Source organism: Cyanistes caeruleus, chromosome Z (genome assembly GCF_971803275.1).
Source record: "Cyanistes caeruleus chromosome Z, bCyaCae1.hap1.1, whole genome shotgun sequence".
Taxonomy (NCBI): Eukaryota; Metazoa; Chordata; class Aves; order Passeriformes; family Paridae; genus Cyanistes; species Cyanistes caeruleus.
Window position 1 is genome coordinate 35,490,859 of NC_141732.1, and position 25,162 is coordinate 35,516,020.

General features: G+C 45.0%; 1 protein-coding gene across 1 annotated transcript; it reads left to right on the top strand.

Annotated features, from left to right (window-relative positions):
* Positions 1-25,162, top strand: SLC49A3 (solute carrier family 49 member 3). Its single transcript, XM_086866756.1, has 10 exons — positions 1-242; positions 8,936-9,094; positions 9,937-10,156; positions 15,969-16,045; positions 16,163-16,300; positions 16,873-16,989; positions 18,522-18,674; positions 20,498-20,655; positions 21,679-21,791; positions 23,235-25,162. Exons 1-10 carry the CDS (start codon positions 114-116, stop codon positions 23,387-23,389), a joined length of 1,419 nt encoding a protein of 472 aa, XP_086722882.1. The 5' UTR covers positions 1-113; the 3' UTR covers positions 23,390-25,162.

Sequence of the window (25,162 nt, forward strand, 5' to 3'; positions counted from 1 at the left end):
GGGCCGGACGGGGCAGTGCCGAGCCGAGCCGAGCCGAGCCGAGCCGAGCCGAGCCGAGCCGAGCCGAGCCGAGCCGAGCCGAGCCGAGCCGAGCCGAGCCGAGCCGAGCCGCGATGGAGGGTGCCGAGGCGGCCAGCCTGCTGGGGGAGCGCAGCCCGGGGCCGCCGGCCCGGTTCAGGACGTACCGGCGGCGGTGGTTCCTGCTGGCCGTCGTGTGCCTGCTGAACTGCTCCAACGCCATGGTGAGTGCGGCCGCCTCTCCCGCCGCCGGCAGCAGCTCTCCGCAGCCGGCCTGGGGCCGGGACGCTCCTGCGGGGCGGTGGGGAAGGGGGCGGCCGGCGGCAGCCCCGGGTGCCCGAGCGGCAGGCCGAGGCGCAGAGCAGGCAGGGAGGGCACACAGCCCTCCGCTGCCGCCTCGCTGTGCGGCAGATCGGGAGAACAGCTCTGGCTGCTACTGCTGCTGCTGCTGCAGAGGGAAGACAGACTGACATGGCTCGCCGGAGCCAAAAGCACCTCGTGTTTCTTCCTAGAAGCAGCCGGGCAATCCTCAGGGCCCTGCCCCAGTGCCCTGTCTCAGATCCACCCCCTCATTCTTGGGGTACAGGGACTCGGTTGTACGCGCAGAGTTCAGGGAAGCGTCAGTCTGGCCGTGCCTTATAAGAATAAGAGGCTTTTACTTTTGAACTTTGTCGTTCTGGTTATGACCTCGGCCTTCACGTTTTCCTTTCGGACCGGGGGGATCCGGGGCACCGAGGGGTGGTGACGGGGGAAGGGCAGGATGGGGCGGGAGGGTGTGTGTGATATCCAAGAGCACAGCAGGAAGTACCGCAGCGTCAAGTCAGACTGGGATGGAGCAAAATGTGTCCTGGAACTCAGCAAAAGTTGCTGCCGAGTCCGCTTCGTAAGCCATGGGGAGACAGAGAAAGTATTCATCGTCTGTGATGGTCACATGTTTCTAGCACAAGAATAGCAGAGCAGTGTTGAAACGCGGTGGGAGAGGAGCAGGAGTTAACTCTGCCGCGCTGCTGGCCTGTGACAGCAGATTTATCTGCTCAGGAAGAGGAGCAAGCTTTCTTTCAGGGTCTGTTGCATATACAGAACACTATAGGAGTAATTCTGCACTAAGCAGATGGTTGTATGAGCTTCGTTTTGCCTACTCTTACTGTCTTGTTCTGAGATACTTGAAAAAATTTGATTCCAGATCATACTCCACCTGTTGAATAGATTTAAATTAAGTTCAGTAGTTACGGAGATAAACCCATAAAGTTTCCTCTTACCAAGGCTTAAATATGAAAAAGAATCCCAGATCGTTGCTTATTAAGTCATTGAGGACATTGTTGATAATTATCAGACTGATGTAGAATTATTCATGTTCTTGAGGATTACCATGCTCTGAATGCAGGTTGTCTGGCAGACAAGATCAGGCACTGCAACCTGAAAACATTTAAATGCTTTGAAGGAAGATTTAGGTATTCCATGATGCAAGAGTGCTGGAGTAGAGAAATGGAAAAACATATTGAATTTGGCAGTTTATGGAAAAAAAAATATAAAAATAGTGCACCTTCTCAATGGAAAATCAGCATATCCTTTAAGAGTTTAAAAAAGTGTACTGCAGCACACTGCATGCTTGCAGTTAAATTGGCACAGCAGAAGAACATTATGTGACAAGAAATAAACACATCCTGCTAGAAGTAGATGGTGACAGCATGGGTGAAGGAAGCTGTACCAAGTCTTTTCCAGGATATGTTGTCAGATCTTGACTTTGCTGAAACCTTAAAAGTGAAACTGGAGGGGTTCTTAAACAGATCTTTTCAGTACCTCTGCAAGTATTACTGTGTCCTCAGTATGTTGCAAAAAACTTTGTAGCCCTGGAAGACTGACCTGTTCTGTCTCATTTGTATCTTATTAACTTCCTGACTGCCCACAGTTTTATTTTTCCATGGTATGAAATTAGGCCAGAACTTTACGACTTCAAAACTGAGTGCCTATTAAACATCCTAGAGTGGAATTACTATTTCTAAGCCATTGCAAAGATCTGGAATGGCAACTGTGCTGACATATAAAGTTGTAATCAAACATTTCCTGATACTAAAGTTTATCCTAAACCTTCCTGATAAAAATCACAGAACAGAGTGATTGAAAGTCCATGAAATCAAAGCGGTTGGTTGCCATTTAAAAGTTCCAGATTAAAAGATTAATTTACCAGTTCTGTGGTGTGAAAAATTGCCCTGCAAGTTGTGTCCTCAATTCCTGTGCAGATTTTGCATGCAGCACTTTGTTCTATGTACACTGTGTCAGGCTATCTGCAAATGCATATAGTAACACATGACTTTCGAATTATCTGACTTGGACCTCAATTACTGGATGAAGCTTCCAGAATAGTGCCTTGTACTCCTCACTCTTGTCCACATACATGCAGTTTTCTATTAGTGGCCTTTGGTGCCCCTAACTGTGGCAATCAGGAGACAGTACTAAGTGGGGGAAACTTTCACAGTGTCAAGAAGACAAGGTAGAAGCAATTTAAGTGCAGGACGGCACATTTGGTCATGCAGCAAGGGCAGATTGAGAAAGGAGTATTTCTTAGTCTGGTTTTGAGTGTGATTGAGCAAAATCATACCAGACCATGTGGTGATGAAAGGACCACTCTTAACACTATTCCACTATATCCCACTATTCCCCCTTCCACTATATCCTCCTGCTCCACTTCATCATATGAGATCCTTTCATTGACCGGAGCAGAGTGGGTTTAATATGGTATAGAGACTGTTAAACCAATGATGAATAGTCCCTTACTGTGCTTCTATTACTGACCTGAGTTTAAAAGCCTCTGTCTCTCCCTGCTGTACAAAGTGGGTACTACCTTAGCAGAAATTTGTTCTCATTTCCTAAATGAGGCTATTCTGGGAATTCCTAGCTGACCATATAGTGTAAGAAACTCCTGCCTTATCTTAAGAAGGCCATAAGCAGACATCAGTATAATATACGTGCTGCCTGGAGTTGTGAGCAGGGAGGATGTTCTGACCACAGCTAAGCTTAAATGATTTATCCCTATCTGTCTCTTGCAGCACTGCTGATGGGGGAGATGACGTAATTCTGCCTGTGATTTCTCCCCAGATTTGTTTTGCCAAACTTATGCTGTGGTTTTGAATGTGATTTTTTTCATCTGAAGGCTTAATATTTAAGGGTATTCATGGTGTGCTTGCAGCTGCTGTAGCACATATGTCCTTCCTTTTTTCCTCCTTCCTGTGGAGCTGAACAGGTGGGAACTTGTGCTTCACAGGAGGGACTGTCTTGCTTTAGCACTGGGGACACAGAAAAAGACAGAAGAATGAAACCAAGAGTGTTGACTGCCCAGTTCTGTGTTCACCAGCATGAGCAAGCTGGGGAGGAGCAGGGGAGCAGAGGGTTGGAGCTAGCTCACATTTGGCCAAGTGGCTCCTGACTCACCAACTGGAGGACTTACACCACCACTTAGTGTACTTGGGAGAGGAAGGAGAGCTGCACAAGTGGAGCCTGGCGTGCTCCAGGGCAGGATACACACGCTCCTCACCACACCTGTCTGCTCCAGCAGTGCCCTTGTAGATACGCATGCGCACACTGCTGCTGCTCTTTTTTCCTGCTACTTCTCCTGAGAGCTGTAGAGACTAAGAGACATCGTGGCAATGATCTGGCCTTTTCTACGATCATGCCTTTGTCCTAATGTCCTAGCTCCTGTGTCAGTGTGGGTGCCTGCAGCTGAGCTTCAGCTGTTTGCTTCCAAACGGTGTGGCCCTTTTAACCTTGAATGTGAAGACCCTGGTGTAAGGGCTTCATCATCCAGTCTCAGGGGAGAAAAAGGCAGCATCCATGTCACAGAAAGACATCTCACATCACCTTGTAAGTGGTGTTCAGATACATGAAAGAAAGCATGCTGGAATTGGCAGAATTGCTGTAGGCAAAGCCCATGTTGGGACTGGCAAGCTGTGCTGCTGCCTATTATGAAGCAGAAGTTCCCGTTTCATGCAAGACAACCCCACTGGCTCCTCTTTTTAAAACTGTACATAAAAGGTACTGCAGGGCCATTTCCAGGGTCTAGTCAGCTATACAGTATGCCAGACAATGAAAAGCACTCCATATAGGAACTTTTGGTAGCTGATACTACCATTCACATGGGAAAGTGGCCTGATTCCCGCCCTGCCTGATTTGCCTTTTTGCAAATATTTTGCTTTCCACTTTCAGAATCTTGATTTGTTCATGAGGAAAGTAGGCATTGATTACCAGCTTGCCCTTTGTGAGGAACTGATTCTGGCAGGGCTGTACCTGCCAGATTTGATTACAGGAATGCCCATACCCTTCGATTGTCATAGGATCATGATCATAGAATCATAGAATGATTCTATGGGCTAGAAGGGATATTAAAGGTCACCTAGTTACATCCTTCTGCCATGAGCAGAGACACCTTCCACTAGATGAAGTTGTTCATACAGCCTGACCTTGAACACCTCCAGACATGGATAGTCCATAATCTCTCTGTGCAACCTGTTCCTGTGCCTCACCAACCTTACAGTAAATTTCCTAATATCTAATCTAGATCTACCCTCCCCGTTTTTAAATCCATTCCAAATGGTTTTACCTGTATATACCTTGTGAAAAGGCATATAGAGGCATGAAGATGCTTCTCTTTTCAGCCACCTTTAATGGAGATTAAGTCTCACTTAATGAACAAGGGACCAAGCAGTCTTTGGAAGGTGCAGGAGAATTAAAATGTCAGCTAGAAGAAGACTAAAGCAGAGGGCAAGAGAGCTGAAAGTGGAGCCGGTACCATTCCCAACATCAGTCAGATAGTTTGAGTGTCACTGTCCTGGCCCTGGTGAAAGCTTTGCTGTTATAAGGTGTGGAGGGGCCCTCCTGTCACTGAGGATATGAGTAGACTCTGGGTGGAAAACATTTATGTCCTTTTCTCCCGGTGTTGGGGCATGGCTCCCCAGCCCGCCAGCCAGCTGTGTGCAGTGAGAGTTAAAGCTGTACTGCAGTGCAAGCCAGAACAGGCTTATGGATCATCAGGGGCCCTTCTGTCCTCTTCCTCAGCTGCCGAGCACAAGTTTTTATTGTGAAGAGTGTGTGCTGAGGTATGTCTTCCAGACCAGACTAGCATGCACTGGAGCTTTTGCTGTCTTCAAACCTAGAAACCACAATGAGATGAGCATGTTTCTAAGGCTTGAGCTCAGAAGAGGCATGTAGGAACTAAAATTCCTGCCTTTGGAGAAGAAACAGTGTCTATTATTATGCTGGCTGTTCCAAAGTCCTGCTAGATGCATATCTGAAAGGAGGGAAGCGTCCATACCAAATGCTGAAGGAGCAACTGTGATCTAAAACATCCCTGAAATAACCAAGGATATTTATTTATTTAATTATGTGTTTATTTATTTATTTATTTATTTATTTCCAATTATGGTAATTTATTTAAATTACAGCTCCTTATGCTACACAAGGAGCTGTAATTTGAAAACAGCTAATGCAAAATCTGTGAGAGAATGCTAGGGAAGTCAGTTTTGACAAGTGTCAGGGGATGGAGCTCAGAATTGAGCTCAAACTCATTGAGGCTTTTTGACTTGCAAAGAGTCCCTGTGATTTAGTGGTTCTTCATGGGCTTCCGTGTAAGTCTCTTGATTAATATACAATGGCCCAGAGCATGAGCTTCTGCTGACTTCCATCATCATCCACTCCAACTTGTGCTAAGTTGAGAATTTTGGCAAAATTTGCTGAAAGTTTTTCATTAATTGTAGCACTGGCAAGGCTTTGAAGGTGAGTGAAAATTGCTTGTCAGCATTACAGTCAGGAATTGACATTGTGGCATCTATTGAGCTTCCTTTGGAGAAGTGCATGTGAGCACAGATGAAGCAGTGCAGTGTGTAACAAGGACTCATCTTGATGCCTTCTGTAACTGACACTGAGGCTTTGGTTTTATGTGGCCTCTCAGGAAATGGAGCTGCATGCAGTTTGACCAGACTGCAAGCTTCACTTTCCACAAAGTGAAGCTTATGCAGGGACTGAAAATTGCAAGGACTGAACAACCCTGCAAGGACAGAGGTATCTCTTTATCTGTCCCAGAAGAAGCAAGCTTCTGGGGTCTGACATCCTGTAACCCCACACATTCTCTTTCCCTTTGCATCTGTCACTGTCATCTACAGTGGGAAGTTTTGACACAGACCATTCAGTTAAGAATTGGGCGTGATGATCCTTGTAGGGCCCTTCCATCTCAGAATATTCTGTCATTCTGTGATTCTGTGTTTTTGGTGTGCCAAAGATGAGTGAAGACAATGGCCCCTGGGGAGTGGTGGAGGGCAGAACCTCTCTCTGTCCCTATTCTGCATCTTTGGATGGAATTTACAGGACTTTGACCTGTCCAAGCTGCATCTCTTTACCTGTTCTCTCTGAGGGGGCTTACCTCAGGGCAGCCCCTGTATAAGCACCAGCCTTGGCAAGGCAAAGTTTCAGAAAAACATGCTGTATAGGGGCTCTAGCTTCCAGCAGAAGAGTTTATTAACTACAGTGGATGAAGTTACCAAAACTGGGAAAATCAAAAGCGGAAGGTGGCATACTGACTGTGTATTTACCTGTGTAGGCAAAACTCCACAATGCCCCCTCTTTGTTGCAGGGGCATTTGGTGGTCTTTTTGACTACAGCTGCATCTTGAGCTCCACTGCCCAGTTCTGAGTTTCTCTGTTAGAGCAACACATGGTAAACAACAAAACATACTTTTTCTCTCCAGTTCCATAAATAAACCCAATTCCTATTTTGAGAGACAAGCTCAGTCTTGGACAAGCTGCAACTTTCTACCCTCCATGCTCTCACACAGTTATGCTAGAACTGGAGTTCAGGATAGGAATATGGGTCAGCCCCTATGCTTGGTTTTCAGCAAGAAATAGTTTTACTAGATGTAGTGGAATTGTGCCAGTTCTTGATCCCAGCTCACCTAGATGCATACAGTCACTGAACAGAAAATGCTGTGCTCTGGCTTGTGGCATCACTTTCCTAATGATGTAATGAATGGTTGAGCATGTTGTGTAGAGAAGCAGGACGGGTGAAAATGTACCTGAAGCTGGCTGACAAAATGTATACTCTCTTTAATTACAGTGTTTCCTGGTAGAGTGTTTCATCACCACCACCCCTGGTGGAAGGCCTTGGGGAACCCAGAAGTGCTATTGCTGAAAATAAACAGCTGGGATTTGTTTGGCAGCTGTTTAGCATCCCATAAGCAAACTAATGCTCATGCCTTAGTAATGCTTGTAACATCTAAACAGTTACATTAGCATTAAACATTTAAATTCCCATCCCAGTCTGATGGAAGTCTGGAAAGTGACCTGGATTAGCCTCCTTGTTGTCTAAGACTACAGTTTCCCTCAGCACCTAGCATCTTCATTCACCTGACTGTAGAAGCTGAGTGAACACCAAATCCATCCCCTACCAGATCTTTGAATGATGTCACATAGTGACATGCTGATTTGAACTGAGTACAGGAGATAGAGCATGGCAGCTCCTTTGGAGAAGAAAGAGCTAATGCTAGGAGTCCTTGCAAGGTTGCTAAGAATATATTCAAAACTTCTCTGTTACTACCACTTACTCATTGCATCCCTGCTAGGTGAAAAACCTAGCTAAAGAATGATTTGCATCTGGCTGTTGTCACCCAGTGACTCTAGGGAGAAGAAAACTCCATCTCCCCTTCTGCTCCTGTCTAATGTGGTAGTTATGGTCCCTGTCATGTAAGAAAAAAAATAAATAAATCCAGGAACACTGGAAGTAGCAAGAAGCAGTTTGTAGGAGCACACCTTCCTCTGAGGTTACCCAAGCCTTTTCCAGTTACACATGAACATCACTGCTGCAGGTTGCAGGCTGTGAAGAGGAAGCTTGTGAGGACAGAGGGGACTACCTGAAAGGCATCTATGGCTGGAGTTCTTTCCTAGGAAGCTATAACTGAAGCTTTTTTCTTTTGAAGGAATGTGAACTGTTTTGTCCACATTTCTGCAAACTCTATAACCTTGAGTATTCAGCTGCAGCAAGGTCTTCTTCTAACAGTGAGGTAACCTGTAATCAACATTATTGAATGGTTATGCCATTTGAGAGGTTAGACCAGTCTTTTTGAAAAGCACCAGGATGCATCTTGGCAAAGAATCCACAGAAACATCCTCTAACTTGTAGCACCTCATTTTTTTTTTTTTCTTGTGGATGTGATCTCAGAACCTGATTTTAGGATCAAGGAGTTCTCATCATTCCCATAAGAAACCAGAAGTAGACAGGAACCATGAAATCAGTGTCTAAAACAAAGTCTGAGGAGCTGTGATCAGATATGGCACTGGAAGGAAAATGTGGATACTTATTGAAGTATGTCTTCTGTGTGTACCTCCCTCTTATGTGTTCTAATACATTAAATAATGCAATCTCTGGATCATTTTCTAATTGTTGAGTGTGTCTAGGAAGGCAGGGAATAATTTATCTCTTGGTTGACATACAGTGAATTTGTTCTTAGAAGGCCACATACAAGTGTTACAAATGGAACTGAAAATGTCAGTCCAAAACCTTAGCTGCTGAGAGAAGACTGCAGATTCTATTTTGTTTTTGCTAACACAGAATGAGTCCATGTGGTTTCCATTAGGTAAGTGTGTGTGTCAGGGCCAACCTGTTCAACATGGGGGCAGAAAAAGGTTGGCTGGCTGCTTTTGCCAGCCTCCAGCATTAGGACTAGGGAACTGGGGATGAGGCAGTGAAATGTATGGGGTGCTCTGGGTCGAGTAACTGCAGACACTGAGGGTTTGAACTTTTATTACCAGCCTTAACATCACAATTTCAAGGAGAGACTAAGACAATGAGCCTCCTCTCAACTCAGTTTGATGGGATGGTGAATTTCTGTTCTGTTGGAGGTGTTCCTGCTTACCCATTCTTGGTACTTGTTTTGCAGCTGTGGCTGACGTTTGCTCCTGTGGCTGATAAGACAGCTGCTTACTTCCATATTTCCCTGGAGATGGTCAACTGGCTCTCAATGGTGTACCTCCTCATCTCAATCCCATTTGGTCTGGTGGCAACATGGGTCCTCGACAGTGTGGGGCTCCGCTGTGCTGTGAGTTGAAGTGTTCTGTTTCCCTGAGGAAGTTTCACCTAGAGGTAGCAGTAGATGCACAAAGCAGTAATGTACGTGCTTTGAATAGGGGTCTTGCCAAATCCTGCAGAGAATCCACTAGATCTCTGTGCTAGTTCAGTAACATCACCTCTGTGGAGATGATGGAGAGAGCAGTGGGAAAAATCAGAATAAAGTTGCCTGCTTGTCTTTTCCAGCTTTAGTTTTAGTTGTCTTAGCTAACTGACAGGGACAGATAGTGTGAGCTGACTCTGTGAAGAGCTTTGTGTAATTGGGTCAGATTTGGGAAAAGTCTTAGCACCGCAATTTCGTTGGCAGGGCCAGTTTAAAGAGTAGCAGGATGGAATGCAAGCGAGAGACCCCTCTGGTCAGAGCTTGGTCTCTGCTGAGCCAGCTTGCGATCTCTGCACAATCCCAGAATTGTGTTGTGGAATACAGCACTGAAACACTAGCATTATAATAGAAGAACATTTGTAGGATCCTTAAGATGGATGATTCATTGCCATGATCTTTGGATTGTCTCAGCAAAATATGGGTGATGGCGCAAGCCTGACAATAGGTGTAATTAGTGAACTTCATATTTCTCATCAATGTGGTTCTTCAGGGAGCCACCTTGCTCCCTATCACCCCAAGACACTCCCTAAGGGGGCGGGTAGGATCAGGAGCATCTTGCCCAGAGGGGTGGGGATGGTCTGCAGGCAGTGATTGCTAAAACCCAGACTCTCCTGTAGTGCATTTAAGACCTTGCTCATGCCAATCTATTGTGTTAAGTTCTGCCCTTCAGGCTTCAGCACACAAAACCTGTTTGTTTCTGCTCACTGCAGGTGGTCCTGAGTGCATGGCTGAACATGGTTGGTAGCATCACCCGGATGTTCAGTGTTCTGAAGTTCATGAGCTTGGGTTCCTGGAATTACTGGTACCTGTTTATTGGACAATGCTTCTGTGCATTAGCACAGCCTCTTATCATCTTTTCACCAACAAAGCTGGCAGCACTATGGTTCCCAGACCACCAGAGAGCAACTGCAAATATGATTGCATCAATGTGTAAGTGATAGCTTCAGAGTGATACTGCTGCCTCATGTAACTTGCTAGAAATTTGTTTGCCTCTCAGAGGCAGCAGGCATGGGAAGTCCTTTGTACTACAGCCATTTGCCTGTGCAAATACAGCTCGGCTCAAGAGTCTTGTAGTCACATGCAACAAAACAAGTGAACAAGAAGGGGGTATAAGCCGCATCCAGCAATAGTGCTTAGTATATGCCACCCAGATTCCTAACCTCCTGCCTCTCTTCCAGGACCATGTTGTCATCTTTGCCTAAATATCACATAGGTGATAGCCCTTAATGTTACTAAGTCTTTAAAGGCCTTAATTTTGCAGTTTCATAGGAAGGTCTTAAATTGCGTTGTAGTGCCAATGGTCACAGTTGCCAGATTCTGTAACTGGATAGAGGTGAGGTGAGGTGAGGTGAAGTAAGGTGAGGTGAGGCTGCTGTGGCAATTTTGCCCATCAGTTCATCCAGTAGGAAGGCTGAGCACGTATTCTTAATTGGTATGTATGCATACACAGATAAAATATACTTGTCTGTCTGCACAAACATGTTGGGGATGCTAAATGGCAGGGCTCTCCATGCAGAAAGCACACCTCCCTTGCTAAGTGCCTGGAAGCTGGGAAACTGGAGGAGAGGCACCAGATAAGCTTGCTCTAATCACATTCCTGTCTTGGCTCCTTTGGGCACAGATAGAGACAGGATACTGCACTTGATAGACCTGTTTCCTCCCTTCATGGGACATTTTATCTAGCAGCCAAATAATTATCTTCCTCTTCTCTCCAAGGACTTGAGAGGTGCTCCAGAAACTGGGCTCGTTCACTGGCTCCAGCTGTGAAGCCTCATGCTACCTGCATGTGTGTGGCAGCCCCATCTATCCTTCTCTCAAAAGCCAGCAGCTGCCTTCCTTCCCCATTGCCTTGAAGCTTTAAGGAAGGGTGAGGCATGGGGAAAGAAGAGCACCTCTATGCAGCTTTTACAATGCTGCTGCTAGACTAGCGCGTAGACGTTGTTTAGCAAGAATGGGTCTATGGTGTCTGAACAAATAAATTATTTTTGCACTGCTTTTCCTAGAATAGGATGGATATGATGACTCACCTGGTTTTCCAGTGCTGAGACAGACCTTCACCTTCCCCACTGCAGGAGCTCTGTTGTCAGTGTGGCATGATACAAGCACTACCAAGGACCACTGGGCACTCAGTGCTTCACAGCCCTGAAGGAACAAAGCCTGCAAACAAAGTGCTCTTTATAAGTGAGAGAGCGGCCTGAGAAGCTACAGAGCATTTTGTTCACACAGCATCCTCAGTCTTTACAGAGCCAAATGAATCTATGACAAAGAACAAACCTGAAGAGCAATGAAGAGTGGAATCCCGAGACCTGAAGCTGTTCAGTGTCTGGCATTTTGGGATGTCAGAGTGCAGGCTGAGTAGGCTATGACTTTTGTCTGCTGCAACACCTGCGTGTTGCTCTATGGAAGACTTTCATTAATAATGCCTGGTTACATCCATAATGTCTTGCTGAACAATATCAGGATTTAATTTCAAGAAAATTTAAATACTGTCTGGAAGGAGTATCTACCACAGCCCCAGTTGTTTAATCCAGTGGTTAATTAGCTCATGGCAAATGTAAACATCTCAATGCTTTTTATGCCTCGTCTTGTTGCACCTGTCTGTCAGGTAGTTATGGACAGAATCAGCTCTTCCTTTTCTTGAAAGACTGAATGGCTCCCACTCAGCCACTTTACAGACAAATTTCCCTTTGCTTCTTCACACTTGTCTCCATTCTTCCTGTTGCTGATGTGAGCTTTTTGTGTCATCCTGCTCCAATTTATCAGTTCCCACTTCCTGTGTAATTAATGCTGAGCAGCACTCAGCATTTCAGTACTGTCAGTATCAGTGCTGCATACAGAAACTGGCTCTACAGCCTCCTACTGTTAATGCCTATGGGTAGGCTTCCCTGGGCTTTTGTGACAAATATAAACCTTGCACCCAGGATCCTGCTGAGCAGCTGAAATTACTATGACTCAGCTGTCAAAATGATTAATCACTCAGCTCATGAGTGTTTGTTCTACCCATCACTTGTAGAGGCTTACTCAGAGAGAAGCAGTGCAGGGCCAAGAACTCAAACTCATTCCCAGATCACAAGAAATTCTCCTTTGTAAGAAGTAGAAAGAGTTGTCTGAGTCCAGTGAAGTGATCTCTGCTTCATCCATAGGAGTCTTCATTTCCTGAGGTCTGTTATGGTTTGTCATTTTCTGCACTCTGAAGAGTTTCAGTGCATCAGCATCACTGACCACAAAACACACAGCCCCACTGCAGAGTACTGCAAGCAAGCCCACCAGGACCCATGGGTCGTAATGTGTAGTTGATTAATTCAGTGACCTCCTTTCTATTCATCATCTAGGCCAGGTAATAGCTCTTCCTAGGAAAAGCAGGCAACTGAAACCATGTAATTACTCAGGTGATCTCAGTCCTTTCAAATTTAGCCCAATGCCCACCTATACCTTTCCAACCCTCATCTACACTTTCTGGAACTGCTTCAGCAAGTTGATAGTTCATGGAAACAGCTGAATAGTTTACAGGCTGTCCCCTACAACGCCCAGTTGCATTTGACACCAACAGAGAAGATGTAATCCATCTCCTTGGAAACTGCTGTTTGATTGTTTCCATGTACTTAGAAGTAGGTAATATTTCACCAGCATCATAAGCTAGTACTTTCCCAAACACAGAGTAGAAATGCTAGAGTTGTGTGCTATAGGATTATTAATGGTACCTCAACATCATTATAGAACAGTCAGGGGTAGAAGGCACCTCTTGGGATCATCTTGTCTAGCCCCCTGCTCAACCAGGTTTGTCTAGACCAGGTTGCCCCTGGTATATGTTGAGTCAGTTTTTGATTATCTCCATGGATGGCATTGTAGGAGCTTATCTGAGCATCTTGTTTCAGTGCTAAACAGCTATCACAGTAATTTAGTTTATATTCAGGTAGCGTTTTCTGTGTTAAGCTTTACTTAACCACTGAGAAAAGTCTGGTTCCATCATTTAAATTATATTTATTATTTATTATATTTAATTATAATTGCAGATCAATGTTCTTTTCTCCAGGCTAACCAGTCCCAGCTGTCCCAGCCTCCTTAGGCATGAGAGATGTTCCAGACCTTTAATCATGTTTTTGGCCCTTAACTGAACTTTCTCCACTAACTTGGAGAAGGAGCCCTGCATTGGACTTGACACTCTGTTTCTCACCAGGGCTTAGTAGAGGAGGAGGATCAGGATCTTCCACCTGCTCCTCCTCATGCAGCCCAGCATGCTGTTGGACACCTTTCTTCAAGGATGCATTGCTGGCTTATGGTCAACCTGCAATCCACCAGGACCTGACATTCTTCTCTGCAAAACTGCTTTCCAGCAGCTTTTCCAGGCTGATCAATCCCAACTCTTTTAGTGTCTCCTCACAGAAGCTCTGGTCCTCTAATCATATTTTCTCTTTTCTGGACCTGCAAATTCATGAGTTCCTCACACTGGGAACCTGAGAACTGCTCACAGTTCTCCAGATGTCGACTTGCTAGTGCTGAGAGTGAAGTCCAGCTCCCACTGACAACACTGCCTAATGCTGAGCCCAGGATTGTGGAGGCTTTCTTTAACAGAAGGCTGTGTTGCTGGCTCATGGTCAAGTTGGTGTCCACCGGGACCCCCCTACCCACTCCTCCTCTGGTCCTTCTTTGCAGAGCTGCTTTCCAGTTGCTGAGTCTCAAGGGGTACTGGTGCATGAGTTATTATTCATACCCAGGTGCAGCATATTGTATTTCCTGTAGTCAAACTTCACAAGGTTCCCCTCTGCCTATTTCTGCAGTCTGTTGCAGTGCCTCTGAGTGGCAGCATTGCCATCTCTTCTGCAAGTCACTCCTCCCAGTGTCACATTGTCTGCAAACTAGCTGTGGGTGCACTCTGTCCTGTCATCCAAACTGCATGGCCCCAGTATCAACCCTTGGGGTGCACCACTGATGATGGGCCTCCAGCTGGTCTTCATGTCAGAGATGACAATCCTCTTGGCCCAGCCATTCAGCTGGATTTCAGTTCATCTCACTGTTCAGTTGTCTAGACAGTGCTTTATCAGCTTGTCTGCAAGGTTGTTGTGGATACAGTGTCAAATTGCTCTTTCCTCATCCATCCAGCAGCCATTTCACTGATTAAAGCTACCAGGTTAGTTAAGTGTTTTTCTTAAATGCTTTAAGTTAAGCATTTTTCATAAGTCATCCTTCATGTGCCTGGAAATGGTGGCAGTGTTCCATGACTTTTCCAGGGAACAAAGTAAGACTGAAAAGCCTGAAGTTCCCTGGATTCTCCTTCTTGTTCTTTTTTGAAGATGGGAGTGACATTTGCGCTCTTCCAATCTCAGGAGCCTCTGTGGCTTTTTAAAGGTAACCAGAAACGGCCTTGCAATAGAAACAATCTGCTGCTTCAGCTCTGATGCATCCTGTCAATGCTATGGATTTGTGTGTGTCTGGCTTATTTAATGTTCTCCAACCTAGTCTTTCTCCACTGAGGGTGAATCTTCATTGCTTCAAGCTTTAGCTCTGGTCTCAGAGCTGAAAGTCAGACTTACCAATCACAGAAGATGTGAAGTAGGTATTGAATACCTTGATGTTTTCTGTGTCCTTTATCACTGAGTGTCCTACCCCATTCAGCAACAGGACCACATTTCTCTAACTTTCCTTTTGCTGCTAAAGTACTTAAGGGTGCCTTTCTCATTGCCCTTCACCAGACTCACCAGGCTGGCTTTGGCTTTCTTAATTCCATCCCTGTACACTAGTAGAAAAACAGCTTTACTGTTTGACTACTTGCAGAATGCTGCCTTAACATTAAAAATTTGTTGTCTGCAATTTTGGATGTTCCCAAGCTGAGTCCCAGGAGTGCTGCTTCAAACACAGCTGAACTCCAGACCCATAATAATGCAAGTGCCTCCTCCTGTACAAAGTCTGCAAGATTCTCTGCTGCCATATAATTTTTGTAATTTGTGTCAGGGATCAGCTTGTTTACCTGCCTGGCCTTTGCAAAGGGTGTATGAAGGCTTGAAAGGTCTCAGGAATGACATAGTGTCACTTCAGAGTGCTGTTCATGGCCTTTTAACAAAGAAAAATAACAGCATCCTGGTGACCCTTGTGAAGAGCATTGCTAGCAGCTTGAGGGAGGTCTCCTGTCGACATCTGAAGAGCTGTGTCTGGTTGTAGATTCCTATGTATAAGAAGGACATGGGCGTATTAGTGTAAGTGCAGTTAAGAAGCCACTAAGACAATTAAGGGTATGGAGCATCTGTCATGGCAGCAGAGGCTAAGAGAGCTATGGCTGCTCACCCTTGAGCTGGGGAATCCTCTACACACTGTATACATGCCTAATGGCATAGGGAAATACAGAAGGAAAAAAACCTCTGTAACTCCTGCTATGTCCAGGACAGATGAAATGGATTTGCCAGTTTTAGTTTTGTCCCTTCAGCTTGAGATTTACTGAGACAGCCTTGAGAGGGTGAGGACATCATAGTCCATAGCTGGAAAATGTTTTACAGGAGTTAGGAGTTGAAGTGAGATAGTTTTATAGAATGGATTTCATGGGGGTGAGACAATAGATATGGCAATATTAAGACCACACAGTCAGCTTCTCCAAATGTTCCCCTCCTGGTTCTCCCTATATATGCCTTGTTTCGTCCTTATTCCTTACAGTGCTGTGCACTGCAGCTGTAGCACTGGCAGGCAATAGGGGTGGATACATGATTCTGGCTTCTTGCATGAAAAAAAATGTTTCTCTTCTATTTCCTTCCAGCCAATCCCTTGGGCATTCTTATAGCAAACTTGTTGTCACCTGCACTAGTTCCTGAAGGAAAGCACATTCCATTGATGGTAAATGAAAACTGCTTTAATCAGTCAGCAGGGCTGATTTGGGTCCAGCTGATTTATTTGTTTGGAGGTAGTGGAGCTGGAAAGACTGGTAATTTGTCTTGTCTTTCTGTTGTGTAGCTGGGTATTTATGCTGTCCCAGCAGTAACAGCCTGTGCTCTAGCAACTCTGGGGATTCACGAGAAGGTCCCGCCAACGCCTCCGTCAGCCAGTGCCACTAACTCCAACTCACAGCCATTCTTCACAGGGCTCAAAATGGTAAGTGCTACAGCATAGGGACTGACATGCTGGAGTGAAGGATGCAGCCCTATAAGATGGGGATATGCTGAATGATCTGCTTACAAAGCAGATTCTGAATGCCATGCCCCCAAACCTGCCATGGAAAGCCCCTTGAAGGAGCTCAAGATGCTTTCCTTCTCAGGGAGTGGAACCTGCTCACAACAAAGCTGCAAGAGATGCTATCGGACCATTCAGCCGTGGACTGGCAGCCATTCAGATAGCTCAAGGCAGACCTCAGTAGGCAGACTTGGGCTTATCCATGAGGAACACAGAACCTGGGTCTTCTGAACAGAAGTAGGAAAGTACATGGCAGAGCAAAGGAAAAATTTGAGCACTGAAGAGTTCCTTCCTCCCTACATGGTCCTCACTGTAACTTGTCCTCTGGCTGAAATGAAAGGACAAAGCCATATTTTCGTCAATTATCATGGGGTCACATGACATCACCTTGTCAGCATTTTCAGCTGAGGAGTCAGAGCTGCTGGCCCTCAAGTCTGCTGTCACAGCCAGGACTTTTTCTTCTTCCACTTATTAACATTAACTTTTTTTTATAGCTCCTGAGAAACAAACCATATATCATCCTGGCAGTGTGTTTTGGAGGAGGAATTGGGATGTTCACCTGCTTTTCAGCTCTACTAGAACAGATCCTTTGTGAAAAGGGGTATTCAAATGTGAGTCTTCTTCCTTTTCTCCCCATTGTCCACATTGTCTGTGATACAATCAAATCGATTTTCCCTTATAAAGGACTCAGAGAAAAATTAAGACAATTGAATATGCTGCAGTCTCATATCTTATTTGCTCATGTTTTCTAATACATATTAACCCAGAACATGGTCAACCTCTTAGTATGATAGATGACCTGTATTTTCATTAATCCCCATGACCAGGCTCCCACTTGCAAATGAAAAATTTTTTTAGGAAAAAAGAATATTGTGATTTTTCTAAGCCACTCCAGAGCACTGCTGTCTATACAGCCTTCTGCCACCTACTCCAGAGTAGAATGGGGCCCAGGTAGGCCCTAGAGTGAGGCTGGAGACCATCTGATGCAAGCACCTTTTCCACTTTGCATAGATTTACATGAAGCCAGGGCAGCAGAAGAGGTCAGTGGTACTGTGTAAGCTATTTCTTTAGCCTTCTCATGACACCAGCAGGTGCTTTTACAGTTCAACACTGTATATGCACATCTGGTTCCTGCTGCTCTCTCCCTCCTGTTTATTAGGAGGATCCCCCATTTCAGGTGCTTCCTCTCAGCAGGCTGCACTTCAGTCCTGGTGTTTGTATTGCCATGAGGGTCCTCTTAAAACACCTCTCCAGCTGTTACGTATGCACATTTACATGTCTGGTCTCTGTCCACCCCATCTTCAGCTCCCAGATCTGCTAGTTGGCTCAGGGCTCCATAGCCAGGTCACATTTTGTACATTCCATTGGCTCTTAATTTGAGACCACTTAAACTTTGCTTTCTGTGCATCATGATTTTGTCTCTGTGTGACTGGCTTGTCCTGGCCCTTTAGCCCAGAGAAGCTATTCCATATACCTTTTCTTTCCAGTGCCCCTGAGGGTCCCAAAAATGTTTTTCCAAATTTGTTAAAAGCTTCTCTGCTTTCAGGATTGCTGTCTGTGTTTGAATTCTTATGGAGCTGAAGAAGTGCTGCAAGCAAAGGGCAATCACTACAGGCAACAGAGCATGTACCCTATCCTAGCCACTGCTCGCTGCCTCTCTAATTAGACTTTGACACAGCCAGTGTCTCCTCTAACATGCTTTGGGTTTGCCAGTGCAGATTCCTGGTAAGAAAAGGGCCAGGAAGATAATTATAAGCATCAGCAGGTCCCAAGGTAGCTGGGCCTGTTGCTACCAGTGTGGACAAAGCACCTGACTGCCCCTGGAAGAGCCCAGTGGCTCCAGGCTGGAATACTTAATGCCAGGGAACTGCTCTTGCTCTGCATCCAGCCTCCCTTGTCAGGTGTACAGACTTGTCATTCTTTGGGAGTGCTGTCACCCCGCTGTCCCCACACACTTGTAGAAGTACCCTGACTCTTGTCATTTGCTGCTCAGAGCCCTGTGAAGGCCTCAGCTACTGCAATGGGCAAGAAAGCTTTTCCTACTTCAGTAAGTGAACCACTGGTAGCTGGCAGATGGGTCAGTGACATTGAAACCTCTTTCCTAATTGCTTTAGTTTCTCATACTTATTCTTCTGCCCTCCAGGATTTTGCTGGCCTGAATGGTGCACTGTTCACAGTCTGTGGTTTGTTGGGTGCTTTCCTGCTAGGCATGTATGTCGACCGGACAAGGAAGTTCATAGAGTCCACCAAGATTAGTTTCTGTCTGAGTGCACTTGCCAGCATCATGTTCGCCGTGGTGAGTTCTTCCTTGCATTGTGCCATTCCCATGGGCTTATTTATCACATATTGCCATGTGATAAATCATCAACTTAAACCAAGGTCGTTTGATGTCATAGTGTTAAGCCCTGTGTTACACTTTGGGATTACCTCTTTGGGCTAGTTTTAAAGAAGAACCCTTTACTGAGGATTTGACAGTCACTGTGGCACCTGGGACAGACTGAATAATATTATTAAATATATATTATAATATATTGTGGTATAGATAAACAGGCATAATCTTACTTCCCTATTCTGGTCGATCATGTTTGCTTATTGACTCCTGAGACCATTCTTTCAAAAAAGGAAAGGGAATTCCTAAGTATTTTTATCACAAAAAATTTACAAGAATGTCATGTTTTTCCAGCACCTGCCTTTAACAGTGGTGGCTGTCAGGGTTGTTGCATTAGCAGAAAGGACCTAGTTATATTCTAGCTCTGAAGTAGTTCCTTGAGAGGGACTAGGGAGGCAGAAGAGGAGGACGCTTGAATTCAGCCAGGAGAGGAATGCACAGCCTGGAGACTTTACACCCGTGGGGCCAGGGTACAGCTGCTCAAGCACAGCCACTGCCAGTGGGAGCCGTCACACAGCAGGAATCTGATCACGACACACAGCACTGCAGAAGACCCAGAATGGTGCAGATCTCTGATTTCCCAGCAGTCTTATGCTGTATGTTTCTCTTCTGTGATGAAAAATCCAGACTTTCACAAGAGAATGATCACACTTTCCCTGGGGCTAAGACCCCAGAGATGGTAGCTCTATTTGGAAAAGATAGACAAATGCGATGCTTTTGTCAATGTAGGACAATGTGCCTAAAGCGCACCTTGCATTTTCCCCTTTCATATTCTGGCATTTGTTTGGAGGATGATCTGAATACAAGTCAGCTTGTCTGGACTCAGGTAAAGTACTGAGTAGGTGAAAGGCTGTGTTAGGAGCAATAAACAAAATATTCCTCCTGCCCTTCCCTCCTCACCTTCATCCCATACAGATGAACTTTTAGTTCAAAGTAGTAGAACAAAAATCACCCATTCAAATCTGTTTGATCCCTTTGCATTTTGAACTCAGATTCCAGACACATAGAGTTTTCCTTGACTTAACCAGTTTAGCTGGGTCAGGCTTGCTGCTGTGCCAGGACAGACACCCTGTGTTCCTCTGTGTGAATTTATTACATGGTCAGGGAAGGAGGTACCAGCAGCATGGCTGCAAAGTACTTAATCTTTAGTAGAATTGGCTGGACAAGGTCATGCTCTTTCCTCCAGAGTTAGGGACAAGGCTATTCTAGGTACTAATCCAGTCTCCAGGTTTTGTTAATATTTCAGGTGTTTCTTTGCTTTTTTGTTTGGGTCTTTTGATGTTAAAATCCCTGTGTTACAAATGCATGTCTGACTGATTTTCCTTACCATTGAGCGGCAGCATCCCAGAATTCTCACAAGTAACCTAATGCAAACATCATTTCCAAAATGTTACTTTGCTGTGGGACAAAGGTGTGTGTTTGGCCCTAGAGAGATGTTGAACATGCTCCTGGTAAGCTACTGACTAGTCAAGTTACTGCAGTACAACCACACACCAGTGCTTTTCAGATAATTCTGCTGATCCTCTCCTTACTTCAGTTCAACAGATAGCTCTCCATTTTGTAGCCTTTTGTTGACCCTAGAGGGTTGAAAGTAAAAAATCAATTTTAGGAAAAGGTAGGGAATATACTGGTGAGTTACCCCCTGAGACATCCTGCAGGTTAAATGTTCAGAGACTTTCTGCACAGCAGTGCTAACATTGAGACTTTGGTATTGTTTTTTTTCCCTGCAGACTTCTCGGTTCAGACATCAGGCCATCATGTTGGCCATCACCAGTTCGCTTTTTGGTTTCTTTGGTTTTGCCATCTACCCCATTGCCATGGAGCTGGCTGTGGAGTGCTCCTACCCTGTAGGAGAGGGCACATCTACAGGCCTGATTTTTGTTGCAAGGTAAGCAGGCAGATTAAATCCAATTGACAGATGAGCTTGTGTTCCAACACTTACACACACACACAGTGGCCTGTGGGTGGAGATAGAGAAGAGCATAGACATCAGTCCTTGCCGTCCTGCTGAATGTCTTTCTGCTATCTGTGCACATGTCCCTGGCAAGGGGAGCTACCTGGCTGAGCCATAGAGTTGAAGAGCTAAATGTTTTAAAACAGGGAGGACTGTGTGGAAGAGGTGCAAGAAAAGGAAGAAGGAAGATAAAGGCCTCCCTTGGTTGGCACAAAGCATGAGTTAACCATGTCCAGCACCACCTGCCTTTGAAGCAGATGTGGGCTACACGCCTGAGAGAGGCATCCATTCCCACAAGAGTACAGAGATGAGTCAGTTCCTGGTGCTCTGTTGAGGGAGATGGGGCTCATCAGTTAGTGAGGAACAGTGACTGTTCCTCCTACCTATTTACGTGCCTAGGGCTGGCTCTGGACTTCAGCAGGAATGACTTGCTGGAGCTCTAAAGAGTGACACCAGTGATCTGATGACATGTGTCAGGTGGAGGTGCCACAGCAAGAAACATCAGTGATGGGCATCAGACACTGCCTTTGAAGGCTGTTGTCCCTCACTGGTTGTGGATGTAGTGGCTGCTGCCAGTCAGCTGTGAATGAGGAGGAGGCTGAAGCCACAGCCTTTTTTGCATCCTCAGTCCTGCACTGAGAAGTGTGTCCAAGTCTCTGCCCAGTGAATATACCTCAGTTTTTTGACAGGTGGAGTTCAACACCTGCTCACCTTCTGAGGGAATATATAGTGATCCTGCCACACAGGCCCTGTGTCTGGAGTTGACCTGGACACCCTGTTGGCGAGAATCAGTTAACCAAACATCTGGGGCAGAGGAATCCAGCAGTAGCTTTCTCTGCTAGAAGGACCATGCTCCAGAAAGAGGCATCATTCTCTGCCAGCTGGGGAAGATGGCCTTGTCTGCAGCACTGGTACCTCAGGCAGGTAACATAACTGCATGTTGGCTTCTTCCCACAGCCAGATTGAGGGTGTGATTTTAATGATTCTTCTACAAGCTCTCACCGTCCATGTTTCTGAGGATCCATTCTCCACCTGTGCCCTTGACCAGGATGGAGCCCTGGACTGGACAAGTAAGTATGTTCTTGAGAAATAACACTGGACACTGTTGCACCCCACGTAGTCCCCACTCTCCTCTAGGTCTCAGTGTGAGAAACTCTGAAAGTCTGAATGCAATTGTAGGGTATCTTCTAATACCCTTTCTGAATCTGTTGGTGCACTCCTTGCTGCTCCTGCTAAACTGATCCTGCAAGATTGAAATGGAAAGAACTCTAAGGTGCCATGAATGCCACTGCTAGCTCTGGGTTAAAATTCTCTTACAGTCACCCTGCAGAGACTTGAGTTTCATAAAGCTAGAAAGCAGCTCTTCTGAGGTGAAGACACTGTCCATGTAGTATAACCAAGGCTGGTTTTCGTATCAGAGGCCAAGGTTACAAATGCTTTGACTGAAAGATACATCACTTGCTTCTGTACACACAGTTGCCTGTGATTGTAGCATACTTGTATGACTTTGTTCTGAGTTATTCCAGATTTCCCCTCCTTTCCTAGCTGGTCAGAAGAGCCATCAACTGAGATGAGCAGGATTACATAAGTGTTTTCAGTGCAGGCTAAACCCTAGACTTGATCTCGCAAGTGGTTCATGTTTATGTCATACTGACACCTAGGGACACCATAAGCAAAGGCTGACCATCACCTATTAAATATATCCTGCTTGGCTGAGCAGAGACTCCCCAGAATAAAGTCTACTAGCTGTAAGGGATCAAGGCTTCATAATAACTGTCCCCAAAAAGCAATTTGACTGCTTCATTCTGAAAGCCTTCAATTTGCCATTTAATCAGATCAGAGTGGGATGTTGGGATTAGGTACACTTCTGTTCCTTTTGTGGTCTGATACATACAGGAAAACCATTGGAGAAAGGGATGAAGATTGTTCATTTGGGACACTGGTGAAATTATAACCACTTCCAGGCTTTGTGGAATAGTCTTTTAGATATACTTTTTCTTTCCCTTCAGAAAAGATTCTTTAAACACTAATTTGTCTGTAATAAAAGTGCATGCTTAGTGAATTTTTCTACACTTTGCTCTCAGATGATATAACAAGAATTACTACCTGTAAGGACCTGTTCCCTTGTGGAGCTCAAGTGATTTGATTCAATCTCTTTTGTAACATTTTTCACAACCCCCCAAGACACAAATGTGGACACTTATGGAGAGACACACACTCCTACAAGTACAATGTGTGCACTGGTGTAAGGCCTCTAACATGGTCATGCAGGACACAGTGTTCTGGAAGCCTTCCACATTTTGCCTGAATTCTCTTCCTATGTTAATGTTAGGTAAAGCAAGATTTGCCTGTTACCAAACTGGTAATGTCCCACTGTGGTCTGCACCCTGTCCTCAGGGGTATCGCTTTTGAGGAGGTCAGACAGAATGTGCTGTTCTGGGGATTTGACCTGTATATTTCTGCACCCATGGGAAGTTTTGGATTCACTGACTAAAAGCGTCTCTCTCTCACAGCTCCGGTGCTGGTGCTGGCTGGCCTCTGCAGTGGTATGGCTTGTTTCTACGTCATCTTCTTCCACACTGACTACAAGCGGCTCCATGCTGAGACAATCAGTGCTGATTTGGTCAAGGCAGAAGATGCAGCAACAGCACATGTTCCTGAACCCTAAACAGATCAAAAAGGGCACGCCAAGGGCCGACTCAGACTAGTGGGCATGGACCAATCCTGAGCTGGTACACTGGGATATCTGTGTCATATTGCACAACAAGCAAGGACTAGAGCAAATAGCACGTTTGCTGTGCATCTCTCAGTCTTGTGTCTATTTGGGGATCTGGGCTGTTAAGGAAGGCTGTCCTGCCAGAAAGGTCAAACTGGCAATGGATAACTATGCACACAACTAAAATTTTTGCCTGACTTGATTCAAGCTAAAGAAATACCACAGTGGAGGGTAGCATCATATTTCAGCCATTTTTAAATTTTCATGTATGTCAATCAAGGGTGGAAGTTTCAGAAAGACAGAAGTTGTGCCTACAACAAACCCAGTGGAAAACTTCTGTTTAAGGTCTGGGGTGCAGCATAACAATGCTTCCACTCCTGTTGGAACTAATTGTGCCTTTTAGCTGAAGGGCAGTAAAAGCTAAAGCATCCTTTCACTTCAGCGGGGATATGTAAGTATGTGATCTGTAATATAAGTCTGTTACAATGAGTCACTTTGTCTTCTACAAGAAAGAAAAGCCTTGCCTGCAGTGCTGCCTATAAAAGAAAATATCAGTAAGCATTAGAAGTTAAATACAGCAGCATTTCACATCCCTCCGGTTCCCTGCTAAATGCTGAGACATTCAGTATTAGTTTGTTTTACTTGGGATTCTCTTTCTTCACCTCTCTTGCAATTTCAGTGATTTAAGTTTTCCACAAGAAGATGAATCTACTGCTTTAATATTAGACTAGCATGATGCTCTCCTATAGAGTATCACTCTTTGAGCAATGATGCTGTAGTGCCTGGCATGATAGAAGCTGGCAGAACAGCTGGCAAAGGTGACATTTTAGTGCAGAGACTTGTCATAAGTTTCTGCAGGTGACAGGGGCTTTGGGAAGGAGACCAAGTAAGAACAACATCAACAAACACCTTCCAGTTCTTTTTGCAACTGACATAATTCTTTAGTGTTAGATGAGATGGGAAGTGAAACAAAAGATCCCATTTAGAAGTCAATTACACTGACAGTGGGTACAACTGGATTTTTTCAATTTACAGTACTTCCACAGCAGTGTAATGTCTTGCTTTGGAGTTTAGGTCTAGTGTACTACCTGAGAAATTCTTACTTTATCACTCCTATGTGATTGAAAAAAAATTAGATGGGATTTCATGATGCTTCATATTATACTTATTTAAAGGGAATCCGAGTACTTGCTGATTGAGGGACCTTGATGCAAATGGAACCTGTAACTAGCTTTACAGGTAGCTAGCTTTTTTCTAGCTTTGTCCAGCTAGAAGATGATCCAATGCCAAGAACACACTGTCCCTGAGGAACACTGTACAAAGGAGCTCTCTCAGTGCCTGAATTCTCTTCCCCATTAGCAACTGAAAGGCTCTCCCTTTGTAAAACACCTGTTTGGGTCCTTCTAAGGAGCCTGCTCACTTCTATAGCTCCAGCCTTGCTCTCACTAGTAAGCACTGATGTTTGTCAAAAGGAGCAGGAAAAAAGTCTGAAACAAAAGTGAAATAAGATTGTTTAAATCTGTCAGAGGAATGAGATAAGCTGTCTTTTGCAAAACTAGATGGTCAGTTCTGCAGCCCTGGAACTAACACAACAAACAGATTAATGCTAAATTTACCTGCCACTTCTGAATTCCGTTGTACTGGGAAGCAAGAAGCACTTGATATTTTATAATTTTATATATTTACAAATGTTTATGTTTTTTAATAAAGGGTGGTTTAAGAAAA